At 26.1% G+C, this 16,171-nt stretch overlaps 1 protein-coding gene across 1 annotated transcript; it reads right to left on the bottom strand.

The window, feature by feature from the left end:
- Positions 1 to 6,373: 6,373 nt before the first annotated feature.
- OCT59_023845 (uncharacterized protein) lies at positions 6,374 to 8,502 on the bottom strand (the record flags this gene model as incomplete). The annotated part of the gene is made up of 7 exons (XM_066135002.1): positions 6,374 to 6,387; positions 6,479 to 6,508; positions 6,637 to 7,353; positions 7,428 to 7,752; positions 7,831 to 8,015; positions 8,096 to 8,159; positions 8,251 to 8,502. 7 exons carry the CDS (start codon positions 8,500 to 8,502, stop codon positions 6,374 to 6,376), a joined length of 1,587 nt encoding a protein of 528 aa, XP_065991073.1.
- Positions 8,503 to 16,171: the final 7,669 nt, after the last annotated feature.

Below are 16,171 nucleotides of genomic sequence, written 5' to 3'. Positions count from 1 at the left end.
AACAGATAATAAATCAATAATACAGACAAATAAACATTATATCATTATACAATTTTAAAATTTTTTATATGACTAATCTAAATATGACCCATTTTTTTTAAATAATAGATAAAAGGGTTTAAAATTTGAATGCACCTGCACCCACTCACGTGACATGATTTTAAAATTTTATTGGTGATAATCAATCTATTTTTTATTTTTTACTTTGTTTAGGAACGTTTTTTAATTACTCTTTTTTTGTAGGAATACCCTGAAGATGAAATGGACCCCTAAAAATAAAAGGTGTGTTTTTTTCAATTTTTTTTCCCATTCATTTCGTTCAAGAACAACGTCCCTAACATTCTTTCGTAATTTTTTTTTTATAGGAACACTCCCTGGAGACTCTTAAAGACAAAAGGTAAAATTCTTTTTCATTTATATTTGTTAATTTCGTTTAAGAACATTCCTAACATTCTTCAATAATTTTTTTTATAGGAACACCTCCTGGTGACTCTTGGAGATGAAAGGTAAGTTTTCTTTTTTTGTTTCTTTTATTAATTTCATTTAAGAACATTTCCTAACATTCTTTGAATAATTTTTTTTATAGGAACGCCCCTGGTGACTCTTGGAGGCGAAAAGTAAGTTTCTTTTTGTTTCTTTTGTTAATTTCATTCAACTAAGGATGTTCCTAACATTCTTTCAATAATTTTTTTTGTAGGAACGTCCCCTAGATAAAAGATAAGTTTTCTTTTTTCGTCTCTTTTGTTAATTCCATTTAAGAATGTTTCTAATGTTCTTTCAATAATTTTTTTTTATAGGAACGCCCCTGGTGACTCTTGGAGACGAAAAGTAAGTTTCTTTTGTTTCTTTTGTTAATTTCATTCAAGGACGTTCCTAACGTTCTTTCAATAATTTTTTTTGTAGGAACATCCCCTAGATGAAAGATAAGTTTTATTTTTTCGTCTCTTTTGTTAATTCCGTTTAAGAATGTTTCCAATATTCTTTCAATATTTTTTTTTTATAGAAATGTCTCCTGGAAACTCTTGGAGACGAAAAGTAAATTTCTTTTCGTTTCTTTTGTTAATTTCATTCAAGAATGTTCTATTAATGTTCTTTTAATAATTTTTTTATAGGAATGCCTCCCAGAGACTCTTGGAGACAAAAGATTTTTTGTATTCTTTTGCTAATTTTGTTTAAGAATGTTTCCTAACATTCTTTTGATGGTTTTATAGGAACACCACCTGGAGATGAAATGGACTCCTGGAAACAATTAATAAATTTTAACAACAGAAAAAGGTAATAGAAAACAATAAGACTTATATAGTTATATCAGTTTATTAACTGTTTCAAAAAAAAACTTTAAAAAAGCCTTTTCATTTAAAAAAATTAAATAATGAATAAGATTATTTGATGAATAAATAAACGATAACACTGATCAGCCAATCAAATTTAAAATATTATAAATCACGTGATAGGGTGCAGTGTGCGTTCAAGGTATTATTTTTATTTTTATTTTAAGATGATTTGATCAGCAAATGCTAATTACTAAAGTATAAAAAAAATAATTTTAGTTCCCTATTACTGGCGTTTTGCTAATACTAATTAGTATTAATCTCACTTTTTTAATCAATTAATATTTATCTCATTTGTTATTTTTTCAGTACAATTATTATTATTTGGTTAAATTGAAGTTTACAGATTTTTGCGAGATTATATATTTTTTTTTAGTTGATTTAAAATTTTTCTTATACTTTTTTTCATTATAACATATAGAAAAAATTTTTGTAAATATATTTATTCAAAATAATCTTATTTAATGAAGCAAATATTAAAATTTAAGCCTCACATTTTCGATTTTAAAGAAAAAATCACTGTATTTATTTTTAATGAAGTGATACAAATAAAAAAACAATAACAATAAATAAAAAAGTTAAGTAAATTACAATGATCAAGAAGAAAGATGCTAATAAAAAATGAAGTAACAATGGAGTAATGGAAAGTAATAGAAGAAGAAAGGGAGTAAAAAAGAGTAATGAGAAATGATAGGAAACAAAAAGGAAAAATAGGACATGATGGATGATGAAAAAGAGTGATGAGAGATGAAAAGAAGTAATGGGAAGATAAAGAGGAGTGATGAGAGACGAAAAGGAGACGAAGAGAGTGATTGGAGACAAAAAGGAGTGATGGGAAACGAAGAGGAGTGGTGAGAGATGAAAAGGAGCGATGAGAGACAAAAAGAAATGATAGGAAGTAAACAGGAGGAAAAAAGAAATAATGGAAAATGAAAAGATGTAATAGAAAATAATGGGAGACGAATAATGAGAAGTAATATGAGGTGAAAAATAATGAGACTTTACTTTGAATCAATGTCAATTTCCAGTATGTGTTGCATTCTCAATAACAATTAATAAATCACAAGGGCAAACTCTGAGCAGGGTTGGTGTTTACCTACCTGAACCTGTCTTTACACATGAGCAATTATATGTTAAGGTTTTTATAGATAATGGTGAGAACTGCAAGACAAGAAACATTGAATACTGTGAAATATTTCATTCTATAAATAGATTTCACATTTAAAAATAACATTTTGTATGTATAACAATATTTCATATGTAATATTTTATATATAACATTCATACACAATTCACTTTTATTAGTATAAATATGTAAATTATATAAATTTATTAGATTATTTTTATCATACTGTAAATAATATTATTAAAATACTAAGCCTATTTCTAAAATATAGCTATACCATTGTTACTTTTCTTGACAAGTTTTATCCCCGGCGCAGCGCGACGGGTTACACCTAGTTAATTAATAAAAATATTTGTAGTATTTACATGACATTAAAGTTTTTTGAAAATAATTCTAAAAAATTAATCAATTTTTATTGATAATTATTTTTCACAATTCCTTAATTAATCCGAATTTCATTCTACACTCAAACGTCAAATCATTAATATAAATTGCTACATTATTGTAAACATAATTGGGTATTGCTAAACGTCGCCTGGACGATTGTCGCCTGGGTTTTTTTAAATATGCCACATGATGTACAATATATTAAGAGTAAATTTATTAATCGGCTAACGGCTGATTAAAAGTTTTATCGCAAAGATCTATTTAAAAAAAAAAAATTTTGCAAACATATTTATCCAAAATAATCTTATCTAATGATATTTTATTTGCAAATATTAAATTTAAATCACACATTTATGATTTTAAAGAAAAAAATCAAAGTGATACAAATAAAGAAAAGTAAATTATTATAATCAAGAAAAAAGATGCTAATAAAAAATGAAATAACAATGGAATAGAAGATGAAAGGAGTAAAAAAGAGTAATGGAATGATAGGAAACAAAAAGGAGAAATAGGACATGAAGAGGAGTGATAGAAAGATGAAGAGGAGTGATGGGAGACGAAAAGGAGTGATGAGAGACAAAAAGAAATGATGGGAAGTAAACAGGAGAGAAAAAGAAATAATGGAAAATGAAAAGATGTAATAGAAAATAATGGGAGACGAAAAGAATGGAATAATGAGAAGTAATAGGAGGTGAAAAATGATGAGAGACAAAAAATAAAAAAAATGATCATGATAGGAGATTGGGTAGCAAAAGATAATGATAGGAAATCAAGTAAAAAATAAAGTAAAAAAAGTGAAGTTAGTAAAATAAATAAAAATAAAAAACATGCCTTTATTAATTGTAGAACCGAAAGAACTAAAAGATCTAAAAAAAATGAAATAAAATTAGTGAAAAACGAAATATGAAACAGAAACAAAATAAAAAAATAAAAAAATAAGAAATGAAATGTAAAGTGAAAACAACTGAGCCTTTATTGCAGAACCGGAAGGAAAAGTAATGAAATAGAGTTAGTAAGAAACAAAGTGTAAGAATGTAAGTTAGAAATAAAAATAAAAAGAAAAAAGAAAAAATACCTCAAGACCGAATGAACCGATGAAACGAACCTCTAACCTGTAATGAAAATGAGATTCGGTAAATAAATAATCATGCGCGATCATGTGGCCAATCTGGCCAATCAAAAATATTAAATCTGCCGCATGATCGAAGACCCCAATTCCAAATATAATTTATATCATTCTAATATTATAATTATAATTTAATACATATTATTCTATTAATTTTTGTTAACTAATTATTACCTATATTAGATTTGTACAGGCCGCTCTAAGTATCTTGTTACCTGGGATACTATAATTAAATCTAAAAAAAATAAAAAAAAATATTACCTATATTAAATTCCTAATTATAAAACAAAAAACTGCTGTAACCATCTTTAATTTACTTAGTATTACATTATAATACTAAAATTTTCTATTTAAACAACTTATTGGTCCCGGTGCGGAGCAACAGGTAACTTCTAGTATTGTCTAAAATTGTTTTATCGGATAAGATAAATAATTTATTATAATATACTATTATGAGAAGTATTCAAAAAATTTTTGTAATTGTATCATATCCCATGTGTAATGTAATTAGTCAATCTATGAATAATATGATTTTATTAATAAAGCCAATGCAACTAGTTGGCAGCTGGCTTCCATAATTTTTTTTTTTTATTTTTGAAAAAACCTTATTAATATCGTAATATGATTTATTACAATGTAGACGTTTCTAGAACATCCGTTAAATAAATTATCGATTTCTCTGACCTGCATATGTTTTTTTATTTCAACTTATATTAGAAAAAATAATTTCATAAACAATTAATAATGGAAATAGACTTATAAAAAAAATACGCAATTTCAATTTATTCAAAACTTTATTTTTCTTTTCAATATCTAAAGACGCAAGTAAAATTGAAAAAAATATCATTTAAATTTAAACCTTAGATGTAAATTTATTTGAACATATTTTACTATTTTCGATAGATAAATTGAGTTATATGTAAAGGTTTTAGGTAATATTTCTCATTTTTCCTTTATTGGCAAGTCCCGTTATTAATATCATCCGCAAATAATTACTTGCTATGCAAACGATCATAACGTTTTCAGATTAAATAGTTTGATAGATAATTTATTTATTTAAATTTATTATTATTTTAATAAATGAATCTTGTCTTATTTTAATTTTAAATAACAATAATTTAATATCACCATTCATCATTTAAAAAGAAAAAATTTTTCATATTTTGTGGTACAGTATTTATGAATTTCCAAAGGAAATTTTGGCATTACTTGAATTATGATAACAAAACATTTATCGTTTGAAAAACGTTCAAAAATTCCTCTGATTATTGGAATGATAGTTGATGATTCTATAAATTATATATTATTTCTTAAAGTATGATAAGAAAAATTTTTTGAAAAAAAATACAAAGGAAATGTAATTATACTACTACGCAAATTATAAGTATTGACTACATTTAATACGAATATTATAAAACCAATTATTAATAGTGATAATATCTTGCTTCAATAAATATCATTTCTTATAAATTTCGATAATAATAATATCAATCTTGATAACATATTCCACATTTAAATAAAAGAAATTAGGTTCATAATATAAACTGAAAATTACCATTTATACATGAAGTTAAGATTATTATTAAATTCATATCGTTATTCAATTCGATTTCTTTGTAAAATAAACTAAAGAATATATACAAGATTTACTAAATCAAAATTATTAAATTGATATATTGTTATAAACAGTAATTACCTTAACCTTTTTGATAGTCAAATAGTTCACTTAAAATATACCCGAAATAAATTCAGAAGTTGGATTGCGAAATCAACGATATTTTATGTATTAAAGAACGAAGTATCCAACATTTGGTTAATATTTTTGCAACATTAAAAGTTATACAACGAAATATTTTTTAAATAAAATAAAATTTAAAATAAGAGAAATAATTCAAAAAAATATTATGACAGTACGATTTATACTTAATTATTTAAGTGTTATAATGTGATACACACAACAAATTTTTATTTAGTTATTAAATAGTTAGAATAATTCAATTTTATCGTTTAATTTGGAAAGATTAATTGTTTTGAATTTAAAATGAACGCAGTATCAATATTATTAAAAACCAGGATATTACAAAGTTCAGCTCTGACGTACCGTACCTCCTATGCAATATTAATAACTCAAACTTTTATTAGCACAGCAATTAAAATAAGCTAGTTTTTATTATTATTTATTTATATTATTTATATTACCAATTACACTTATTTTTTTATTAACCATAAATCTATCATAATTTTTTTACGTAGTGAGAGTCAGAGTGTACTACACGTGTATTAAATACCGTTCGTTAGGACGAGATTTAGCTAATTAAGAAGCGCACCATTTAAATAATTTAATTTACTATATTCTGATATTCTGATATTCAGATAAACGTCACTCATTAAATCCCTCAATTTTTAAACTTGATATACTACAAAATTTGAAATTATACATTAAGTTAATTTTTTGGATTTTCTATTTTATTAGTTATTACCACAAAGTGTAAAAAATAAAATACTCACAAGTTTGTTTATTAATATAAGTTTCATTAACTAAGAATAAAATAATTGAATATCTTCAGATGCCAGAAGTTTATTTAATTGATCTTGTGCAATCTTAGTTCCCTGTTTGGCAGATTTTTTATACCAATAAATTGCTTGGTAAATATCTTTCGCAATACCTTCTCCATTTTCATACATTGAAGCAAGATTATATTGGGCTTCACTATCTCCTAAATTTGCTGCATGTTGATATAATTCAAATGCCTTTCTTTTATCAATATTAGTTCCAATACCATTTTGATAACAATATCCTAAATTATTTATTCCAGTTGTATTTCCTAAATTTGCTGCCGACTCATATAATTCAAATGCTTTTTTTGTATCAACATTAGTTCCAATTCCAACTTCATAACAATATCCTAAACTATTTACTCCATATAAATTTCCTAAATCTGCTACTTTTTGATATGATTCTAATACTTTAATTTCATCAATAATTGTTCCAATTCCATATTGATAACAATATCCTAAACTAATTATTCCAAATATATTTCCTAAATTTGCAGCTTTTTGATATAATTCAAATGCTTTTCTTTTATTAGAATTAATTCCAATTCCTAAATAATTAAAATCTGCAAGTAAAACAATTGAATTTGTATTATCTTGATCGTTTAATATCCAATTATAAAATTCTTGTGATGTTACATTTTTATTATCAAGATAACTAAGTATTTTTTGTTTTTCTTCATCATCATCTTTTATTTTACTAGAAAGATCGACTATCTCATCAACCATTACTCTAAAATCATCATTAGTTAGATTATATTTTAATTCTTTTAATTTAGCAACTATTTGATTAATATTTGGACGATTATCTGGCTCTCCATTCCAACATTCTAAAAAAAAAATTATTTCATTAGACTATATAATGATGCAGTAACGTAATAATATTAAAAAATCATATAATTACCAGTATAAAGATCTAAATAAGTGTTGGGTGTACCAGGAACGGGTGTTTCTCTAAGGCCTTGCGAAATTTGTACAATTAAATCATAGGATGATAAGTCTTTAAATGGTGGCTGACCACTTGATATCTCCCACAGAAGTACACCTATACTATAAATATCGCTCTTTTTACTTAAAGAGTATGGTTGAAACCCGAATTTTTTTGGATCAATATATGGAACTAGTACACCAAATTCTAGTCGTGAATTATTTGCTTCATCAATCCTTTTTGATAGTCCAAGATCTGCCAATTTGATGGTATTTTGATTGACTAATACGTTTCTAGAGTGCTATTAATATTACATCAAATAAATTAATTAATTAACATATATGATACTATATAAAATAATAAAATGTAAATGAATTACCAGATCACGATGCATGATTCCTTCGTCATGAAGACATAATACAGCATGAGCCAGCTGAAGTGCCATGTTGAATTTATCATTCCAGGTAAGAGTATTAAAATATTTCTCCAAATACTCTTGAAGAGTACCATTATTAGCATACTCCATTACTAACCAATATTTTTTTGAATTATCATTTTGATTTTCTATTAAAAAAAAAAAAATTTTAACTTTAATTCAAATTTAACAAATGTGATATTATAAAAAAATATAATATTTAACATACCTCTTGTAAGACCGAAAAAATGAATAATATTCTCATGGAAATCCACTTCACGTTGAAGTTTAAGCTATATCAATAAGTATAATTTTTTAAATTAGAATTATAATAAAGAAAAAAGATATATATACATTTCTTATATTAATTATTATTATTATTACCTCATTAACAATTTCTTTAATTGTGATATTGTTTAAATTAAAAAAGGATTTTAAAGCTAAATAATTATGAGAATTTTTCCAAGTCGCACGATAAACTATTCCGAATTTTCCTGAACCAATTTCTTCAATATTATTAAAATTTTCATATTCGTAATATCTAATATGTTTTTTATCGATAGCTTCTTCAATCCAATTAATATATTCATTATATGAACCTCCAGTAATTGCTATGGGAACAGTAGTTTCAGACATTGTTAAATTTGAAATTTTTTTATTATTGAGGAAGTTAAACAACTAAGTCCGAAGCTGGTATTACTTAAAACGTAATTCTTGCATTTAAAGTATGTAATCTGTCGTGTCAGGTAACGATGGGATTACTAAAACGTAATTATGCATTTTAAAGTACTATGATATGTAATCTGTCGATCATTTCAATGTCGATCATTTCAGGTACTCGTAATCATTGAAAAAAAAAAATAGATAAAAATTAAAATCAAGTATAGTGTTAGTTGATAGTTTTAAAACATTATATTTTAATCCTATGTATTTCTACACATGTATTTATTATAATAAATTAATAAAGAAATGCGTATTACTAACAAAAAAAAAAGGTAAAATCTATATTACTGAAGATATGATCACCGTGATAATAAAAATAACAAAGTTTCAGCTGGAAAAGTATATAATAGTACTGGCTTAATAATAGAAATCACTAGCCTAATAAATTTTATATTTCTTTTCGTTTAATTTTATGGTAATTTTTCAATTTTTCTCTAAAATTATATAAAATTGAAATTTTAAATATTGTGGTAATTATAAATAGAGTTCAGTTTATCGTAAATTAACTATATTCCTTAAATGTATTACTCAAATAATTGAAATTTTAACAGTAAATTTTTTTGATAATTAATAAGATTATAAGACGTTAAAAAGTCAATTCAGATGAAAGGATATTAATAGCAAGAATATGAAAGCGAAAATTTTTTAAGAACAATATATTACTTTAGCAACATATTTAATTTATTTTATAGGATAAAAAAAATGATTTATTACATTGAAAGTTAATGCTTTGATTAACTGATTGGACTATTCAGAAAATTTTGCAAAACAATTTATTTTAAATAAGTCCTATAATTAATTAAGCATTCGATAATAAAGCAATGATACTAATATCTAAAGCTTACAATGGTTTAAATAAACTAAGAAACAATTGAATTATTTTTTTTAAGAACTACCTGCCTTTTGAGTAGGCTTATTATCAAATTATTTGCTATGAATTATTAGTATAATTGCACCTCACTTTTATATTGTACAGTAACATATACTTACCTCTCTCTATGATATTCTTTTCCAATTATTAAAAATAATTTTTAAAAATTATACGATACAAATAATTAAAATAATAAATTGGTTTGAATATTTCAGACAGGTCAATGAGATGGAATCTGAAGGTTTACAATAATAAAAGATTACTTGAACGGTCATTGTTTAAAATGGGAAGGTTTGGATTTAAAAGAGAAAAGATGAAATTTAAATCAATAAATTGATACAGATTGATTAGGGTATGCCAAAAAATCGAAAACTAATCTTACGTTTGCTGTTAATGTTAACGTTAACGTTAATATTTCGCATTGAAACGAAATGGATTGAACTTAACATAACCATTCTCATCTACTACCCACTTTATCAAACAGTATTTATATAATATATTTTTTTGGGGGCATAACTAAATCTCACCGCAGGTGATTTTCACCGCACCAGCATTAGCAAATATTAACGGGCAGAGTTTCATGACATTTTTAATTCTGCCCAAAATTCTACCCTAATTCTGGAATCACCAGCGGTGATATTTAGCAATACTCTTTTTTTTGCTGAACTGAAATGTGAGATAGCGAAATTTTACAAATTAACACTGGTTTTACGATTTTTGTAGAATAATGCTTTATTGACTATTTTTTTTTTCTCTTATTATTAATATTATCTACTTTCTATTCTTTCTTTTCCTTTTTGTTATTTTTTTTTCTTTTATTCTTTTTTTTTACTTTATTTTGTTTATTTTCCAGATTTGTGACTAGGCTGATCTTCCCATCAAAATTTCTACCCACGTGATCATAATAAAATATTTGTCACCCTCTTCAAGTTCCATTTCTCATATGTATTCTGGGACTTAGAATTTTTCAGTGGTTAAAGAACCTATTTGTCACAATTATTCATCACATTTATTTATTTATTTTATTTATTTTATTTTATTACTAAAAGAGTAGTACTCCCAAAACTATTACAAAATAAGAGTAAAACATCATTTACATGATGGTACAAATAGGCTAGTATAGAATTTTGGAAATTAATCCCCTACGGGACCCCACCCTTCGAACAATACTATTCAAACTACTAGAACTACGCTAATACTTCGAATGGGGAAAAGAAAAAAATAAAACCTAAAGACCCATCCGTAACGAGAGAACCTAAAAATAAAAAAAAAATTATATATATAGAAAATCAATAGTTCTAGAGTAGTATAGACTATTAAAAGCAACTACGTGCGAAGGGGTTATATATTATAATAAAATAAATTGGTGTCAAATTGAATAGAGTCTATTATCGTTAAATATAATGAATTAATCCATGGAAGGTTATGTCTGAAATTCGAACTAGTTAAATAGATCCAAAGAACAGAATCATCTAAGTTTCTAGTAGAAGTCATAAAAGGATTGGAATATCCAATATTAAGTATATTGTCATTCAATGGATTATTATGAGATATATCAAAATTATTTTGACGTTTACGTTCCCGTCTAGTATTAATTCGTTTGGTGAAGGTGGATTTTGTAATACCATGATCCAATTTATATTGTTTCCATTTAGAGGTCCGAACTTTCCATAAAAGTTCATAAATATCTTTGTGCAAGTCGAAAAGGAATGTTAAAAGTGATTTTTTGATTTCTTTTTTTGAAATTTTTGCGTCTTGGAAAGGTTTAATAATAGAGAAGGGAATCATATTGATTAATATGCAATGAAGATCTGGAGCGTCAAAGATAGTTGAGATATTTGAATTAAAACAAGTAAAAACTGGAGATTCGGTTATTGTTGGAATTTCATTTTTAAATTTATCATAATTGATGTTGTTAATGATAAGCGAGTTATATATTGATTCGTGTTTTCTAAAAATATTTTTCAAAATCTTTATGGATTCAGAACAAGTCCAGAAATGTTCATTAGTTTCTGTTGAATTAGAACATAGGAAACAGGTATCAAAACCTTTTAGTATATCTGGGTAATTTCTATTTAAAGCGTCTAAAGTGGGTAAGGCGTAATTAGAGCATTTCATCCGCCAACTAACATGTTTACTATATGTTTGTGATGTTGCCTTGTGAAATGGGTTAAAAGACATCCAATACTGTGTGTATTCCCAATTGATGCGGTGTTCTAGAGTAAATGTTTTGATAATATGTAGAGAGCGATGCGATATTTGACGTTCGATATTTCTAAAATTGATTGGTTTTTTTAATGTTTTCCTTATATTACGATCTATGATAAACTCTTCATTAAATTTTATATAGCCTTTCTGAGGTTTTACTCCTACTGGTGATATAGATATTATGTCCGGTTGTTCACAACCTGCTTTAGCTAATGTGTCTGCTATATCATTATAAGTGTTTCCTGAATGTGCTTGTACTTTGTTGAGTTTTATTGTTAAATTAAGTGATTGGATTATCCACTTTATCGCTTGCCATAAAAGAACATTATTGAGTTTTTGTAATCTTCGAGGTGTCATTTTATAATGTTGAAGTGAGTAGTACGTGTCTATCGCACATTGACTATCAGTAAATATGGTCACGTGACTATTAGGTGGACAGATAATTAAACATGTTAAGATTGCAAAAATTTCCGCTCTAGTAGAGCTGGCCCATTCAACTGTTTTTCCACTAAATTTTAGATCTAAATTAATATCATTAGTTAAAATCCATCCAAAACCCATGATGGAAGAATCATTATATCTTAACAGAGAACCATCAGTGTAAAACTCTAAACTATTAAAAGATGAAATTAAATTTGCGAAAGAGAAAAAAAAATTATGAATAGAAAAAGGTAATAAAATTGTTTTAATTAATTGAAAATTTTTTTGTGAAATGTTATTAAACAAAGGAGAGTGTTGAATAATATTTTCTGTTTGTCTAAAATTGGGGTTAATGCATTCATTGTAATCTATAAAAACATCAGCACGTGTTTCACTGTGTGATTTGTGTACAATAAAAATGTTATTTTGTCTATTATTATTTTTTCTATATATATTAGCGTGTACTGAAATTGTATTATTTGAAGGGAAACTAATAATACATCGTGGACGTATATCTCCTATGTAAAAGGAATCATGTAAATCACAACCTGGACAAGGTATTAGTAAATTAGGCATAGAATGAGGGGTTAAACTAGGATCTTGTGGTATAGGGTCGCGAAAAGGAATATGATGTTCACCATAGACTTTGGGAACATCTGAAGGAAAATGTGATTTTTCTATTATTTTGATATATATAATGTCAGAGTAACGGGGAGACCAAAAGCTTGTCCATTGATTTTTGCATGGTAAACTACGGTTGTTACTTTTGATGATTTTAGGTCTTGTAAAATTTTGTGATGGTGAAGGGTTATTATTATTTGTTGTAAATTGTAGTCTATTTGTATTATTATTGAGTACAATGTTTTCCTTTAAAAAATCATACCATTTGGGACGCCGCCCACTTTTCGATTTGAGTGTTTTCTTGATTTCTTTCCATGTCTTTAAAAAAGCGCCATCATTACTAATTATTTGGTCTAAAAAGAATATATCTTTATGTTTTAAAGAACGTAAAAATTTAAAATATTGTTTTGGATCTGAAATAAAATAACTTATAGGATGTGCACCACCAGTAACATGGTATTTAGTTGAGTGAAAGAACGATAAATTATAATAGTGGAAAATACATAAAAGATTTTCTAATCTATTAAATAATTTCATAGGTTTATGGAAATATTTGGTTGTTTCACCAATATCATTTGTCCATAATCGATTTTGTGATGTTAGGATAAGAAATTGTATTAAAGGAGAAGTTATAGGGTTATTAATTTGAGCATTTAATAAAGACGCCTGAGCGCGCAATTGTGAATCCCAAATATTTAATATATTCGGGTAAATAGGATTATGTATAACAGAATTAAAAAAAGATTTTGGTAAGGATAACGAATGCTTGTAGATAGACCTAATAATTCTATTAAACTCATTAATAATATGTGGTGGAACTAAAATATGTTGCGTTAAATACTCTATCCTTGGCAGAAGAACCTTATTAATGACGTAAATCACGTGATCGTGCGTGATTTTTTTCTTTCGTAAATTATAACAAATATAATGTAACATCTTTTTGATCTTTTTGTAGGTAAAAGTTGGTGAGTTGTTGATATTAACATATATACCTAAAATTCTTTCATTACTATTTTTCGGGACTATCTCTATATTAATAAGATCATTACCAAAATAAAATGGAATATGTTTGTCATCTTTTGCTAAAAGTGTTTTATCGTTCGTTAATAATTTTGTTTTCTCCTTATTGATTTTGATATTAGCTAATGAATAAAAATCATCTGCTATTGCTAAATTGGCTACTAGGTCATCGATTTTATTAGCAAACCAAGTGGTATCGTCCAGGTATCCAATCAATTTTAACTCTAGTTTTTCTTCATGATAATCATCTTTTCGATAAATATTCATCGGGAGCGTTGCATGTAATTTATATCCATCGTATGGGGAATCATTGATGGCGGCGAACATTGGGTCGTAATAAATGACCCATAAGAGCGGTGAAATTATTTCTCCTTGAATTATACCCTGTTTTAATTCATAAGGATCAGATAAAGTATCAGCTAATATAATTCTATTGTGATGTCCTATAAAAAGATTTTCTATGAATTTGATTATATTAGGGGGTATGTTAATTCTTTTTAAAGCTAACGAAAGCAAGGGAATATCTATTCTATCGTAAGCCTTACTAAGATCTTGGAGTAAAAGATATAACGGGTTATTTGTATCTTTTTGATGTTCTATAATAGATTGAATGTATAAAATAATTTCATTACAAGATGCTCCTTGTACACCTGCTTGATTATTATGTTGGAGAATGTTATTCGTGCTTAAATATAAATTAAGTCTTGAATTAATAATTTTAACTAAAAGTTTGCGAAAACAATCTAATAATATAATAGGACGCGTATGATTAATATCGTAGTTCCACCAAGTGGGTTTTGGAATTGGATAAAGGAGAGCGAGTTTAAATTGTTCTGGAGTAACTTCATTGATAAGTATATAATTAAAAAGTGATAAAATGACTTCTAAAATTTGTAAAGGTAATTGTTTAATAATTTCATAGCTGATCTTATTAGGTCCAGCAGACTTTTTTGTCGGTAAATCTTTAATTGCTTCCTGCAACTCGTCCATTGTGATCAATCTATTTAATTTGTTAATATTTTCTTGTGATGCCACATTAATAGGCGTATATATAGACTTCCAGGGCTCACGTAAAGGTGATGATGGATCATAAGATAAAGGTGATTGTATTACTTTACCAATGTTGCTGAAATGGTCTATTGCTTTTTCTTCTATTTCATCCTTATCTGTTGTAAAAGTTGTGATATCGTATTCATCTTTAAATATTAATTTGTCCATTTTGATTTTTTCTGGCACTCGGTCTAATAAAGATGTTAACATCCTTTTCTGGTTTAGTCTTAGATCATCGTCACGTCTATTAATAAATTTTTCTATTTTATTTTTTTGAAAATGACTAATTTGTTCATTTAATGAATTATTAATGAATGTTTTGATTTTAATTAAAGTATTCAAAATAGTTAAATAATAAGGAGCAGTCAAAGAAGTTGGCCACACGACATCACGTGTATTAATTGATAAATTTCGTAAGTCTAAATTTGAAACGATTCTTTTTAATCGATTTAATTTTTTAGGTCCCTCCCAAAAAGTGGTATCATAGAAATAATATCGTGATCGATGTGTTTTAGGATTAAAATAATTTTCTAATCTATTAATAAGGGATGCTATATAATAAAGATCATTTTCTAAAATTCTAATCGAATAAGAATAAGTGTATTGATGCATGTTTTGTTTAATTATAGGAAATCCTATAGCGTTTATAGCTTTGTGAATACTTTGTACTATGTTTTCAAAAACAATGTTGACATGTTTTTGTGGGTTAATGTGTGTTTGTGAACGTGTCGAAATTGATTGAAAATTATTCCATACAAAATTTTTAAAGTCTACCCACTGTTCTTTTGTTATTTTTTTATAATTATATCTTTCATTATAAGAAAGTGAATTCTTTTTACACATTTCAATTTCATTGAGAGAATCGTTTAAAATATTTTGATTAGGGGAATAAAAAAATTTGTTGTTCAAAGTGATCACTATTAATCGGTGATCAGTACGTATTGGTTCAGTAGCTATAGTACCAAATAAACAATGTGATAAAAAGTTTGGTGAAACAAAAATAATATCAATATAAGACGTATTTCCAGAGGTATTGCTAAAGGTATAAGATGGTGTATCATTAAAAAATTTGACAATGTCTTTAAAGCGATTATTTTTAAGGATGGTTAAAATGCTTTTGTGATAATACGCTGAAGTCACGTGATTAGAATTTATAGGGTCGTCTAATTGAACATTTGTAAAAGTTGAATTTGGTTTATGAGGATTTATATTAAAATCTCCCATGATTATAGTTTTTTTGTAATTATTTTTTGTAAAGAAATAAGTTTTTAAATAAGAAATAATCTCTTTTAAAGTTGATTCGTTGTCTTTAGCGGATGTAATAGGCGGTAAATATAAGCCTATTATATGTAGTTGTTCTTGTTTTCTGAAAAAGAAAGTAACATGTAACAA

The sequence above is a fragment of the Rhizophagus irregularis genome, chromosome 4 (assembly GCF_026210795.1).
Source record: "Rhizophagus irregularis chromosome 4, complete sequence".
NCBI lineage: Eukaryota > Fungi > Glomeromycota > Glomeromycetes > Glomerales > Glomeraceae > Rhizophagus > Rhizophagus irregularis.
The sequence above is the reverse complement of the archived record's forward strand: the minus strand, read 5'-3'. Positions and strand labels throughout refer to the sequence as shown.